Consider the following 12186-nt stretch of genomic DNA (forward strand, 5'->3'; position numbering starts at 1 on the left):
AAACAGTACATTATTAGACTGTAATATTATCTTTCCTTGTGAACTTCCTCATTCTCCTGGTGAGAGCAGCACACAAGAGAAGGCAGTTCTTTGAGGCGTGTCATCCATTTCCCATCACGCAACAACGTGTGTGTGTGTGTGTGTGTGTACTCGTGACGGAGGACAGGGGGAGGAGCTTGACTGGAACTGAGAAGTTTGGATCTGTTGTATTTTGCCCTGGCTTTGTTCCAGGGCAGAAATGCTCTGACCAAACATGTATCATTGTAATGTAGACGCACACAAAAGACTTTGGAATCCCTTTTCAGCTCAGTGTTGATGCTGGTAACAAGATAATGATATTGTGTTAAGGTTAATGTGCTTTGGCTGGGAGCCAGGTCAGAAATCTAACTCTTGTTAAACACAGAATCACTTATAGATATGACAAAGCATATACTGGAAAATAAGTAGGAGTATATTAGGATTATACAGCCACTGCATCTTGGTCACAATATTTTTCATAATTGCTGCTTATTTTTGGCTGGTGTGCAAATATTAGTTGTTGTTGAGTGGTTTTTATTTTCATCTTCTTCATTAGTTCCAGGAAGGTAAAACAAACAAACGTCACTTATTTCATTCACTGACATCTGCTAAAGTATTTTCCACCAAGATCTGTGCGATTATTACCTCATCATGGTAGTCATGACAACACCAGGACTTATGATCTGATATGATCAAAAGAACTCTATTGAGTCATTAACCTGTTACCTTTGCCCTCATTAACAAGCATAACAGAAAACTTTTTCTAAGAAAACAAAACTTGCTCAAATCCAACAGTAATGCTTGCACTGTCCCTACGTATGAATTGTTGTTTCTGTTTAGGAGCTGCATTGTGGTTTGCTACAGACAGACAGACAGGAAGCCACGATTTTAAACAGCATATCTTCCAGATAAGACCACAAGAAGAGTCTGTCTACAAGTGTGTCCTGTATTCACAGGTATTGACGTCTCTGGGGAAAGCAGCTCTTGTTCATACTGGCTATAAACCACACAATTTCAAGAAAAGTTGTGAGCTTTATCAGAAAATAAAATAAGATTATTTAAAAAATCCATGTACTGACGTCTTTAAATGTTTAACTAAAAATGAATGACTCACACCGTTAGCTTGAAGGCCTATGATTGTTCCTGTTTTTCTTTGATGCTTAAAGGAATAGTTCACCCAAGGGGGGAAAAATGCTGAAAACTCACCCTCAGGCCATCTAAGTTTGTTTTTCATCAGAACAGATTTGGAGGTCCACTGCAGTGAATGGATGCCATCAGAAATGAGATTGATAAAAACATTGGGGAAAGTTACTTTTAAAAGTAATGCATTACAATATTGCATTACTCCATAAAAAGTAACTAATTACAGTACTTAGTTACTTTTTATGGAAAGTAATGCATTACGTTACTTTTGCGTTACTTTTTAAATCTGGACAGGGCTTGCTTGTTTGCTTTTAAAATACAAAAGTTATATTTTTGGCAATTATAAAAGCCTGTTCACACCAAAAGTGAAACGAATAAGCCTCAGGCTGAAAGGAAAGTAAATTTACGTCCGTACAGTAGAATGCAGAAGAAGAAATTTCAACACACTTCAGCCATTTACCATATCGCAAAAACGTGTGTGTGTGTGTGTGTGTGTACTCGTGACGGAGGACAGGGGGAGGAGCTTGACTGGAACTGAGAAGTTTGGATCTGTTGTATTTTGCCCTGGCTTTGTTCCAGGGCAGAAATGCTCTGACCAAACATGTATCATTGTAATGTAGACGCACACAAAAGACTTTGGAATCCCTTTTCAGCTCAGTGTTGATGCTGGTAACCAGAGAATGATATTGTGTTAAGGTTAATGTGCTTTGGCTGGGAGCCAGGTCAGAAATCTAACTCTTGTTAAACACAGAATCACTTATAGATATGACAAAGCATATACTGGAAAATAAGTAGGAGTATATTAGGATTATACAGCCACTGCATCTTGGTCACAATATTTTTCATAATTGCTGCTTATTTTTGGCTGGTGTGCAAATATTAGTTGTTGTTGAGTGGTTTTTATTTTCATCTTCTTCATTAGTTCCAGGAAGGTAAAACAAACAAACGTCACTTATTTCATTCACTGACATCTGCTAAAGTATTTTCCACCAAGATCTGTGCGATTATTACCTCATCATGGTAGTCATGACAACACCAGGACTTATGATCTGATATGATCAAAAGAACTCTATTGAGTCATTAACCTGTTACCTTTGCCCTCATTAACAAGCATAACAGAAAACTTTTTCTAAGAAAACAAAACTTGCTCAAATCCAACAGTAATGCTTGCACTGTCCCTACGTATGAATTGTTGTTTCTGTTTAGGAGCTGCATTGTGGTTTGCTACAGACAGACAGACAGGAAGCCACGATTTTAAACAGCATATCTTCCAGATAAGACCACAAGAAGAGTCTGTCTACAAGTGTGTCCTGTATTCACAGGTATTGACGTCTCTGGGGAAAGCAGCTCTTGTTCATACTGGCTATAAACCACACAATTTCAAGAAAAGTTGTGAGCTTTATCAGAAAATAAAATAAGATTATTTAAAAAATCCATGTACTGACGTCTTTAAATGTTTAACTAAAAATGAATGACTCACACCGTTAGCTTGAAGGCCTATGATTGTTCCTGTTTTTCTTTGATGCTTAAAGGAATAGTTCACCCAAGGGGGGAAAAATGCTGAAAACTCACCCTCAGGCCATCTAAGTTTGTTTTTCATCAGAACAGATTTGGAGGTCCACTGCAGTGAATGGATGCCATCAGAAATGAGATTGATAAAAACATTGGGGAAAGTTACTTTTAAAAGTAATGCATTACAATATTGCATTACTCCATAAAAAGTAACTAATTACAGTACTTAGTTACTTTTTATGGAAAGTAATGCATTACGTTACTTTTGCGTTACTTTTTAAATCTGGACAGGGCTTGCTTGTTTGCTTTTAAAATACAAAAGTTATATTTTTGGCAATTATAAAAGCCTGTTCACACCAAAAGTGAAACGAATAAGCCTCAGGCTGAAAGGAAAGTAAATTTACGTCCGTACAGTAGAATGCAGAAGAAGAAATTTCAACACACTTCAGCAATAAAAAAAGACGAGTAATTTTTGCTTATTAGTATGGTTGAATTAGATCATCGAAGCTCAGAAGCAAAGACATCGGTTAATAGAATGGGATTAAATACATAAAGGATATTTGTGTTGTTTAACATTTAATTATTGCAGGTTTGCGTCATATTCTGAGTTGCATTATTTTTATTCATTTTGAGGAATACTGAATCTTTTTTTTTTGTGAGTGAGAGGAATTCTTGCATATTCATATTTATTTTAGAACTACAGTAACATCTGATTTCTCTCAACATGGGGACAGGAGAGCTGTCAGTCAATAAATTGGGAAAAAAAGTAACTTGCGTTACTTATTTGAAAAAGTAACTCAGATATTCTCTTGTAAATTAAAAAGTAATGCGTTACTTTACTACTTGAAAAAAATTATCTGATTACGTAACTTGTAATGCGTTACCCCCAACACTGAACATCACAATAATCCACAAGTAATTTGCGTAATCTACGTAATAAACAAACCCATCACTAAGATGTTTTTAACTTAAAAACATTGCTTCGGGCTAAAATATGAGTCCCATAACCATAATATTACTTTCTTCAGTAAAACAGTTGTCTTGTCTGAATCAGGAGAGAAATAACAGGAAAACAAAACAAAACAAAACATCGTGCTTATGCTTATGATGTAATATATAAAATCCAAGAGAACCCGCTGCTTCATTTGACATCGATTCCAACACAAACCAAATTATCAACCAGATGTGAAATTTGACATTATTACCTAAAATTGACACACTACTGTTTAGAAGTTTTGGATCAGGAAGATGTTTTTTTTTGTTATTGAAAGAATTTATACTTTTATTCAGCATTTAAGTGATATTAAGTGATAAGAGACAGTAAAGACATTTGTAATGCTACAAAAAAAATCTACTTCAAATAAATGCTATTCTTTTTAACTTTCTATTTATCATAGAATCCTGAAAAAATGATTCTGCTTTCCACAAAAAATATTAAGCAGTAAACGGTTTACAACATTGATAATTATAAGAAATAATAATTGTTTCTTGAGTAGCAAATCAGTTTGATCTATTTCTGAAGGATCCTGTGACACTGAAAACTGGAGTAATGGCTGCTGAAAATTCAGCTTTGCCATCACAGGAATAAACTACATTTTAAAATATGTATAATATAAATATAACTAGAAAACTATTTTCAATCACAATATCAGTGGTTTCACTGTAAACAAATGTATCGACCCCAAACTTTTGAATGGTATAGTTTATATTTTTACACAGTCTTACAACTTCTATCACCTCAGGAGGGTGTTGGTATTTATGATAGTGATTTTACCCATGTAGCACATTTCTGATTGATTATTAATACAATTTGTTTAACTGATGGTGTATGCAATATCTCATGTATATGCAACATCATTTTGTAACTCCAGTATTGAAATACTCCAGTATTGAAATGACATAAAAAGAGAAACAAAAAGTAAGAGTATTTCCAAATTGTGGAAAAAAGTGAATCAAAAAATTTCATTAGGAAGTAAAATATTCCTAAGTTTCAAAATAAATTGAGTAACTCGGCAGCATAACAATGTGGTTCTATGCATTATATACTGTAAAGCCCTGTTGAGTTTTGAAACTGCTTGAATGACACAATGACTGCTTCACAGGTTTTCATATTCTTGTTAGCATATGATAACAGGTTTAGAAATATGAAAACCAGACATGTTCACATCCAAAGGCTCCTCTTCTTTTTTATAACTGAATGTTATTTGAAAAGACATTTGTACACCAAATTAGAGAGTTTAATCTTTTATTTACCTGAACTTTGGAATGTGAAACAGAAACAGATGATGCATTCAAATTACCAGCATGAATGAAAACAAACATTGGCCACCTCCACATATCAGTAATGTAGCAAACATTTATATACATGAAATCACAAAATCCATGTTCAGTAGTATAAACTTTAATTTGATAAAAATACAAAAACTCACCCACAGAAAATGCAATATAAAAGCAAATTCCACAATTAGCATGTGTATGCTAAATAAAGTAAAAATAGAATGAGACATTGGTCTTAGTTTTCTAAAGCCATAATATCACTTTCGAGTTACCAATAAAAACCCTTTTATGAACAGCACGTTTGAGAACCTTGGATAAGAAGCATGTTTAAAATGACATAGCCATTACCCAGGGACAATTCCCTGCTAGTTCCCACGTTAAGGAACACGATTACCCTGCCATAATTGAGCGTTTGTGGACAAATGGTTCCAAACTACTCCAATATGACCATCAGACTGTTATGTACATAAACGTTTCATAAAATCTCACTGCTTTACCTAATTGGTTGCAGCAATGTACAGTATTTCCAGGACAACAAACTCTCCTGATTTTCAGGAAATACATTAAGTGAACATGAATCAGAGCCTATATTTAAAGAACAAAATCATGAACATCTTGGACACTTATGGAATTCGACTCTATTCGGGGAAGAATGACCAGGCAAAAGAATCAAGATGGCTCTCCTGCCCCATGCTGCTGGCAGGGTACGGAATCTGCGAGACCCTCTGATTGGGCCCACCAACTTCCATTTGTCTCATGGTCTCTGCGGTACTTCCATTGGTGGTGGTGGAGTTCAGGAGCGCGGTGAAGGACTGCCCACAGTCCGAGCTGGGCCCCAGCACAGCCATATTGCTCGGCCCTTGAGTTTCCTGTTTCAGTGGTAGGCCTGGCACATGATTGCCCATCAGGTTTTGAAATAAATCATCATCTATGTTGCCTGTATACAAGTAGCCAGTTCCCATTGACCCACCGGTGCCGGTTGCCCCATTCTGTGTGCTTTGAGGCTGTTGGTGGCCATAGTTATACCAATTATGGGCTCCGTCTACGCCTTGCCTTTGAGGTGGCTGTTGGGATTGCTGGACCTGCTGGTTCAGCTGGTCCTGTCGAGGCTGGCTGCTGGTTGGGCCATTGGGTTGAAGAATCTCCAGATCCGTAGCGGTCAGCAGAGGAAGGCTGTTTCCACTTTCCCCTGTGGTGGGCATGCTGGGACTTGGGTTCACCTGCTGTAGGCCCACTCCATTACTGGCTCTGGTGGTGTTGGTGACTGGACTGGGCCATGCTTGACTGAGTGTCCCTGACGGTGGAGGTTCTGTTAGGGGTGGCATCATGGAGCAGGACGGAGGGGCTTTGTTATAATAGCCTGTCGGATTTTGGCGCATCACCCCATGATTGGATGGACTATAATAATTTTGTTGCTCTGTAAAAAGAATACGCTGGGTTATATAGGAATAATGTTTACATAAAGAAAATGTTGATATATTGGTATTTAGTTTGGGTTACATGAAAAGTGCCGTGCATCTTACCGAGTTTGATTCTCTGATTTATCATGCTAGGTGAAGGCACTGCTTTTGGTCTGTTCATGAAGCTCATGGCTCCTTGGGAGAAGTCAGAGAAGGATTTCATCTGGCTTTCAATTTTACGTTTCTTCTCTTGACAGCGATATGGATCTGCAAAAAAAAAAAAATAATAATAATTATGCATGATGCTCATGTTGACTATCAAAATCAAAAATGTTAAAAATATTTTATTGTGGATACTCTTATTTGTCATTGACCCATTTGCAACAACAATGAACAGTGAAGGCATGGGCCAAAACCAAACAATCCACGACGTGGGTATCATAAAACTACAGGAGATCTTTTACCTTTGTCATCGGGGAGATAGCGGAACTCCATGGGCTCACTGACCTCCTGGTCCGTGGGCCGGCGCAGCTGCATGCGCACTGTGACAGGGGCTGTGATGGTGGTGTCACAGTAGGTGGGTGTCTTGAAAACTATGGCCACTTGCCTGTGTACGTCTGCCTGAGAGAATAAGCCTTTGGCCTCCCAGGTCTGAGTGAAGAACCTCACCTCAATGTCATCTAGAGTAAGGTGATGTGATGATATTAAATAAAAGAATGGCATAAAAAAAACTAGCAATGGAAGACGGATAGATAATTTTCCATAAAATAAAATGAATGGATGATGAATAAAAAAAAAGAACATATGAGATTGGTTGACTGAATAAATAACTTAATAAATACCTACATGAATTTCAGATCTCTATTTCAGCTTTTAATTTTCTTTAAGTTAGCAAAACGGCTGAAATTGATAACACTTTGAATATTTTTTTCAAATAATTAAAATGTTCCCATACCTTTCTGCACTTTATCGCAGAGGAGGAAAATCTCATCACCTCCCTTTACACTGCCACTGTTCTTGTTCACCCGGCAGATTCGTAATTCGGCTGTATTCGGGGCCCCTGAAACAAGCACAGGCCATTGAGATTGAAGATGAGAAAATCTTAACAAACTTGAAACACAGACATGCACTGCTATGAGCAGTAGGAAATCATTTTTCACATTCTTTGACTTTATCAGAGTATCTGCAGGCATAGCCACGCTTGCAAACATTATGTCCTGTGACTAAAAAGCAGCCAAACCTGTCACGATTTAGAGAGTAAGGGCGGGGTGGTTTATTACTTCCTCTTTTCTGGGTTGTACAAGACTGATTTCTGTGAAGGCAAAGAACGGCTTGCCATATTAACACTGGCTGTAAATATATCAAAGATTTCAGGTCAAACGTACCTACGTATGCTTGTGTTTTTACTGTTTTTACGACATGAAAGGCTTGAGATTCAGCCTCTACAAGCAGACGAAAGGGTTTAACCAAGTGATGGCCTGAGCTTTTTTTTAAAACATTTTTTTAATCCGCTAACTTATTTAGCATCACACAACCACACAAAAACACTCTGCAAGAACTGCTGTTCTGCATCGTGCAGTACACCACCATCACGTGAGGAAGTGTTGAAATGGACCATGCTAATTTCCTGTAGTGTGGGATGTGGTCACTTACAGAACTGTCACCTAAGCGATGCATACACAGCTTCATGCTCTGTGGAAACAGTGACTTGCATTATGTTTAACGCCACACAATAAATAAGTCAAAGGGGCTGCCAAACTGTTGTGCTCTGAGGGGTATCACGTTCTTCTCTATCTAAAATGAAATGCTATCAAATATAGCAGATATTGAAAACCAATAATGATAATTATACCGGTAATTACGACCATTAAATAATACTAAATTTCAAACTACAGACTCAAGACTCATTTTTGCTAATTTACATTGATTATAAATGATAGAACATAACAGAAAACATATCATTTAACAAGTTTTATAATTGAAAATTATATAAAACTCCACAAAATGTTTTAGCTACTAATAAATGTTACATTTGATTATGTAATGGAGTGAAATGACTAAAAATTCTCATTATTACTTATTACTTAAAAATCATTATATAAAAAAAAAATACTGTAATCATTTTTATTTTAGTTATATCAACAAACTAAAGGCAAAACTAAAAAGGCAGGCACCATAATAAAAAATATAAAAAATAAATATTGTATTCTATTTCAAGATTAGCCCTACCATCCCCAGTGAAGTGTAATTCTGTACGACTAGCAGCAGCAAAAACAATCCAGTTCTGCCACTCACCAAAGAGCTAAATAAACTAAATACAAGTCACTGGCTGAGTCAGTGTTGTTATGTTGCCAAACAAACAGTTTTCAATTCCATTTGTTGCCATGCAGTAATGACACACTTCACATTTAATGCTGGGTTCTTCTTATTTGTGTCAACTCACTGTTGTCATAGATGGGGTTGGAGACGATGGGAGGCAGCGTGGTGTTGTACATCCCGGTCTCATCTTGCAGGAAAATTTGGAAGCAAAGACGCACCACATTCAGATCATACTCCTCAGTCTGTAGCAGCTTTTCCCGGGGAACTGTGCACAAAAAACATATCAACACATTAATCCTAGATGTAATTTGTGTGTCAAAACAGAGCAGGAGATATTTAGTGTCATGTGAATGAGGTGAATGAAGAGGAAAGCGGAAGAGGGAGAAGAAAATGAAACGAGAATGAAAACCAGGTCAGTTTGTTTAAAACTAGCTGACACATTTGTGACACAACTTGAGATAAGTTTTTAACATGATAATTCTTTCATGATAAAAAAAAGCATGCTCACCCCAGTTCTGAAACATACAAATAAATAAGTACTGTAATGCAAAAAATAAACAATATATTATTTTAAAATGAATTTCTTTATTTGTTTAAGTATTGTGCTGTTTTGCATTGCCTTTTGTTTGATAATTTAATGAAATGTATATTTTACTTTAATATAGTAATTTTTTTGTACTTTTTACAGTAAATTATTGTAATGTTGGTAATTCATGAAAAATATATACGTTTATATATACATATTTATAATTCAAAATTCTAGATATATAAATTATATATCGTAATTTTTAATTTGGTTAGGAGTGTGTGATTATATGTGTGGATACTTATGTATGTATATGTATATACTTTAAAGCTGTAAGGTTTTGCTTGAATGAATACATTTGATAAATGGTCGAAATGTCTAAACTTTAATGCTCCAACAAATATTCTATCCTCGAGACATTAGGCTTGACGTTCTTTGTTTTGCAATATGTATTGAGTTTTTTTATTTTATTTTTTATGTTTTATTTAGTTTGTTTAATTTTACTTTCAAAAAAGTTTTTTTTAATTGTTTTTTTTCTCTCTCTCTTGGGGTAAAAATATTTTTTCATGATTCTCCTGTATCTGTATCCTGTTATTATTGTTAAAGTTCAATAAACAGATAAAAAAAAAATTATATATCATAATTTTAGTAATATAAAGGGGTCCTATTATGCTCTTTTACAAAGTCTTGATTTTGTTTTGGGGGTGTACTAGATCAGGCTCTCATACTAGGCTGTTTGAAAAACACATTATTTTTCACATATTTTACATTATTACAACACCTCTCTCCTCAGTCTGGCATGAACGGCTCGAATAGTTCCTGTATCAAATGAAGGCCTGCCTTCTGAAATACGAAATGTGCTGTGATTGGTTAGCTGGGCCAGTGCGTGTTGTGATTGGCAGCACTCGGCGCCTGGTCGAGAAATGACAAGCCCCTTAACATAGCCGCCTGCGAGCTTCAGTGTAAATATTGCGTCAATATCAAATCAATTTGAGCGCGATTTAAACCCGGATGATTGTAACCACTCTAAGTTCATCTGCCTTGTGAGAACTAGCGCGTCTCCGACATAGTGATAACACTCGTTGCCTTCTCTAGTGCAGCTCAACCAGGTCTCGTCCCATTCGTCGATATTTGTGATATCACAAATCCCGGAAAATATGCGTTGTAGTCCAAACAAGTTGTTCGTTGTAGTTTTTGAAAAGTGATTTCTGTTGAATAAAATATCTCCTTTTGAATTGGACTTTGAGCTTTGTAACTTTGCAGATCTTTTTTATGCTCAAACAGCAACATCACAAACTAACTAAAGTTGAAAAAGCATAATAGGACCCCTTTAAGTAATTTTACAGTAATTTTTAGACTAAACAATATTTGACAATCTAAGCCATTGTGCATGGTTGACTTCAAATTTAGTTGTGATACCATGTATAAATAAGTGATATAAAGGAATGTTTTGAATTCAGATGTAGTTATTTGGGTTTAATTTTTACAATATAATTCTTTCTTTTTGTTGTTTGGTTTAACCTGCTTCCATGTTATATTTTGGACTTGAACTCATGACATGTCGTAATAATGAACAAGGTGCATTTGAAGGCAGCATTAATACAAAGCGTAAACATTGTCCAAGTCAGAAAAGCAAGCAGCATGTAGTGCTCTTGCAGATTCTACCCAGCAGCATCACCAGAAATGCCACTGACACATCAGCCTACAAGCACACAACCACCCACACGGGTGCTCGTGCAGACATTTCGCAGTGTGCATATCTCCACCCACTCTAACTCTCAGGAGTCTTGTCTCTTCTCACCCCACGGCTATCCTGCCCACAGCCGTGATGAGCTTTGAGCACTCTGTGGTCACAGCAGGTGGAAATATCGCTGTGGGTTAGAAACAGAGCTCGAGTGACAGTATCACTGACGACTCTGCAGCAAAGGGGGCGGCCTCCTGACGTGAAGAGACACCTCTGTCCAGACCACAAGCCCAGAAATGGGAAAGAAGGATGGAGACAGAAGCTGAGCAGCGAGGAGCAGAGCAGACAGATGTAAAACAGACAAGAAGGAACAGAGGAACAGTGATAAGGTGGGAGGAGATGAGTGGGTGTGGAAGATAGCAAGAGGCGGAGTGTGAGAAAGGCAACTGCGAGCCACGGTGTGGTCATGTTTATTTGTGTATATGTGCGCCTCTAGTTCTGCATTTAGTGAAGTCAGAGAGCAAGAGGAACGAGTGGACAGGAGTTGCAGGTGGGTGATGAATTAGGTTAGCGTGGGCTGGTGGAAGGTGAAGCAGAGGGTTCGAGTTGTAGAGAGAAATGGGGGCAGGCAGGTAAAGATTCTCCATTCTGTGGGCATACCACCATTCCCAAGCCTGACACTCATCTCTCGTCATCTGAACTCACCATCTGTGACACCTAACACCATACTGTGCTCAACACCCACTCAACACCCATCACGGCAAATCCAATTATGGGCAACCCCACTGACACCACAAATTTTTACAGTTACATACTTTTTTGCAACATGGCACATATGCCTACTAATTAAACTAGTTGTGATTTCGAATAATTGTGAGTTATCGTGCACATATTACACATATTACCAACCAAATAAGGGAATTGTAATCAAATGTAGGAATGTCATGAAATGCACATTTTGATGTGCAGTAATGCGTAATTTGAACCCTCAGGTTTTAATGCGAACATGTAGTGCTCTGGATTCACTCAATGTTAATATTTATGCAATGGCAAATATTTTTGGATGTTACAGTTTGGACCACACTGATGCATGCAAATGACAAAATTACATTTACATTTAATTATTTAGCAGACACTAAAGTAATTACTAAAACAAACGTGTTACTTGCAAAATATTCTAATATTAGGCTATGTTAAATTGGCTAGATATAAATGGTGAAGTATAAACGGAAGGTGGACCCAAATGAGAAATATTTTTATTTATGTGTAATTATATATATATATATATATATATATATATATATATA

At 36.8% G+C, this 12186-nt stretch overlaps 1 protein-coding gene across 2 annotated transcripts in view; it reads right to left on the reverse strand.

The window, feature by feature from the left end:
* Positions 1–4901: 4901 nt before the first annotated feature.
* The window catches only part of LOC107559337 (proto-oncogene c-Rel-like), a 12818-nt gene continuing 5533 nt past the window's right edge, over positions 4902–12186 (reverse strand). For both annotated transcript variants that reach the window (XM_016243120.1, XM_016243119.1), the window contains 5 exons: positions 8794–8934; positions 7306–7410; positions 6815–7030; positions 6474–6617; positions 4902–6367 (listed from right to left, as the gene is read on the reverse strand). In XM_016243120.1, coding sequence (XP_016098606.1) covers positions 5589–6367; positions 6474–6617; positions 6815–7030; positions 7306–7410; positions 8794–8934 — 1385 coding nt within the window. In that variant the 3' untranslated portion in view covers positions 4902–5588. The remainder of the gene's footprint in view (positions 6368–6473; positions 6618–6814; positions 7031–7305; positions 7411–8793; positions 8935–12186) is intronic.

Source organism: Sinocyclocheilus grahami, unplaced genomic scaffold (assembly GCF_001515645.1).
Source record: "Sinocyclocheilus grahami isolate Dianchi unplaced genomic scaffold, SAMN03320097.WGS_v1.1 scaffold681.1, whole genome shotgun sequence".
Classification (NCBI taxonomy): Eukaryota; Metazoa; Chordata; class Actinopteri; order Cypriniformes; family Cyprinidae; genus Sinocyclocheilus; species Sinocyclocheilus grahami.